The 3,026-nt window shown below is 44.0% G+C and overlaps 1 protein-coding gene across 2 annotated transcripts; it reads right to left on the reverse strand.

The window, feature by feature from the left end:
• Window positions 1-1,266: 1,266 nt before the first annotated feature.
• Window positions 1,267-2,729, reverse strand: LOC135586515 (protein LIGHT-DEPENDENT SHORT HYPOCOTYLS 4-like). 2 transcript variants are annotated; one of them, XM_065108982.1, is made up of 3 exons: window positions 2,587-2,729; window positions 2,336-2,491; window positions 1,267-2,087 (listed from the first exon to the last, which is right to left on the reverse strand). In XM_065108982.1, exon 3 carries the CDS (start codon window positions 2,045-2,047, stop codon window positions 1,460-1,462), a length of 588 nt encoding a protein of 195 aa, XP_064965054.1. In that variant the 5' UTR covers window positions 2,048-2,087; window positions 2,336-2,491; window positions 2,587-2,729; the 3' UTR covers window positions 1,267-1,459. The 2 variants fall into 2 exon arrangements, with proteins under 2 accessions (XP_064965054.1, XP_064965053.1); XM_065108981.1 differs by having other exon boundaries at window positions 2,336-2,512.
• Window positions 2,730-3,026: the final 297 nt, after the last annotated feature.

Genomic DNA, 3,026 nt, shown 5'->3' on the forward strand with positions numbered 1-3,026 from the left:
TAATTAACATGAAGAAAAGATTACATTTAAACGTGCTATCAGATAAATCAATGCAGTGTAGTCAAATGATTGATGCCTGATGAGTATTACTCAAATTCCACCAATCATGCCATTCTCCATAAGATTCGGACATTTGTATCTAATATTTGTAGAACATATTAGAAACTCGATAAAATATAGAGCACCATCTTTATAGGATTGCACGTAATAGAAATTTTGGTCACAAATTCTAATAAAACGAAGAAAAAGATCTACAGAGAATCACATGCACAAAACACCTGGAAAGTGCTAGGAAAAGAAAGAAAGGGTAGAATGAAGCGTGTCAAAACCATCAATCTTTAAGCAAAACAATGTGATAATCGTAAGCAACATTTCATAACCTGTTAATGGGTTTTGATTTATATTTTAGCACCTCAAATAGCAAAAGTATATTTGGCTAGATCTATACTATTTGAATGCATGGTATTTTGAACATAACATCCCTAAGAATATTAAGAGGCGTGCCTTTCAAATCTTTTCTGAAATCTAAATTTTCAAGAGGGAAGTCATGCCTGTTATGTAAATCATATAGAATATTCAACTTAACTATCAGTGTAGATTCTTCTACATTAAAATATATGGTAATATTTAGCAGTCACAGCCCACTTGCTATATTACAAGAAAAGTGATGGCGTGGAGAGAATATATCCCATGACATCCTAATGCAATTAATGCCTCCATTTAGAATATTTTATTTTGCCTAATTTGTGACAAGTACTCCCCTCATATAGTGTAAGCAAACAACACAAATGTGAGACACTTATCATATTATTCCTTGAAAGATGAGTCATCTTGATCAGTGTACGAAGTAAAATTAGAAGCCAAAACAGAGAAGTAGCTCCAAATCAATAAGTTTCAAGAAAAGAAAGGAAATGGAATTATAAGAAAAGTTTGCTGAGAACGAGCCTAAACGAAGGACTGAATTGATCATCATATGCTTGTTCGATGTGGATGAGCCGATTACCTGCACTGACTTACAAGATTCAACGACTACTTTACTACCACAAAAAGAAACAAGCAGAAGGCAGCGAAATAGATATGATGAGCAAATCTAAAAGCTGTCATAGTTGAGATCTCACGTACATATGAACTATCAGTTCAAAGCACAGTGCAAGCTCTCCTTTAGCATTACTGACCATGAGTACGAACACTGCAACCATGTATGAGCTATCCTTACGACTCATGCTCATCTACTAACAGTATAAGCTAATAGAGTAAGCAAGCAAGAACAGCAACATAGAATAGTTCAACAATAGAAACTTGAGGGAAGTTTAAGGTTCGAAGGCACTACGCACTTACCTAGAAAATATAGATTGTACTCCACATACATGCCATAAGCAAGAGTAATAAAGAAGACGGAGGTGCCTAACTGATAAGAGTGGCATATCGAATGTATTATATGTGTTTAATTACCGACAGATCAGGTGGCTGCACCTGTGGCCGGCGAGGGGCTGAGAGTGTGGGGCGGACGTGGCTGTGGTTGGGGGACTTGTGGTGGCTTCTTGCGCTTCTTCTTCTCATAGCTCACGCCCCGTGCCTTCGCCTGCATCTCCCGGATCTCACGGAGGTATAGCCGGACGGCTCGTGCTCCGAAGGGATTGGCCTCAGGCTTGCCGCCGTTCTCCTCGAACGCAGCACGGAGGCGGCCGATGAGCGCATCAAGCGAGCCCCAAGCTTGGCGGAGGGGACATGGGCATGGCGAGGGTGGGTTCGGTTGGCCAAAGAAGGGGCACAACGGAGTATGAACCTTTGTCTTCCCGAACTGGTCCAGGTACCGAAGGAACTCAAGCACATGTGCGCCGCTGCATCTCCCTAGTGACAGCGGCGGCCGGTGATTCCTCAGGTACTGCCCGAACGTGTTCCAGTCCCGTCGCTTCTGCGACTCGTACCGGCTTAGCGACCGGGACGGCGAGGAAGATGACGAGGTAGCAGCGGCAGCTGGTGGGGTGCTGGGGCTGGTGGGGAGGCCATCGGGGGGAGGGCTCTCTGGATTGGGCATCATAGCCATGGTGGCAAGAAGTTGATCTCTGCTTCTTGAAGGGGTGGAACTGTATACAAGACAAGATGAGGTAGAGCACTAGGGTAGTGTAATTTTAACTGCCTACTGCATGTATTAATTGGCATCGTAGTCGCTGATAATGATGGTGGAATGATGATTATACGACCGATCTGTGCATGTGTGTTCTAATACTGATAGATTTCTTTTACTTTTTTATATTTTGACTGACGGATTCAATTTCTTACGAGCAGATAGAGGATGCGAGAGAGAGAGAGACAGAGAGAGAGAGAGAGAGACCAGGCGAAGTTGTAATTCAATTGGGCGTGGGCGTGGGCATGCGCGCTCCTCGTTCCATTAGGGTGGTCCTGCAACTGCTGGATCTCCTTTCGGCAGGTAGCGATGCGGCTATCCGAAGGGAGCGCGATCTCCCAACAGCTCCAGAGAGCTTCTTAGCTAGCAGAGATGGAAGGTGGCCTATGAGAATTTACAGATCAGGAACTTGATGTGAGAGGAGGGGGAGGTTGTGGAGGGGGCATGTCGAATCTTACTCTTTTCTTTTCCCGATCAGGTCTCTCCTGTCACCTGCTGGTGATGGCTTCAGGAGAACATGAGATGGCCACTGATTGGTGGATTTCACGCTCTTATTCTCGGTGAACGGGAGCTCAGTCTTAGAAGGGAGTGTGTGTAGGGGTATTCTCGGAGACGACACTCGAAACCTCTGGTTAATAATATACAAGGTGGACTAAAAAAAATAATAATGTGGACTCAACGGTGGATGAGGGGAACGATCCATTGTCCGTACGTTAAACCAAGCGTCCACATAAAAATATTCATTTCTTTGTGTTGGGTTGGAGTATAAAAACTGAGATGTCTGCCCTAAGGAGCTCCGTTTTTGTGGCAGGGAGGGAGGGAGAGAGAGAGAGAGAGAGAGAGAGAAAAAAAAAGGTCTGTGAGTAGTGTGGAAAAAACTTTTGACAAGGAGCTGAAA

This window comes from Musa acuminata, chromosome BXJ2-5, assembly GCF_036884655.1.
Source record: "Musa acuminata AAA Group cultivar baxijiao chromosome BXJ2-5, Cavendish_Baxijiao_AAA, whole genome shotgun sequence".
In the NCBI taxonomy this organism is placed as follows: domain Eukaryota; kingdom Viridiplantae; phylum Streptophyta; class Magnoliopsida; order Zingiberales; family Musaceae; genus Musa; species Musa acuminata.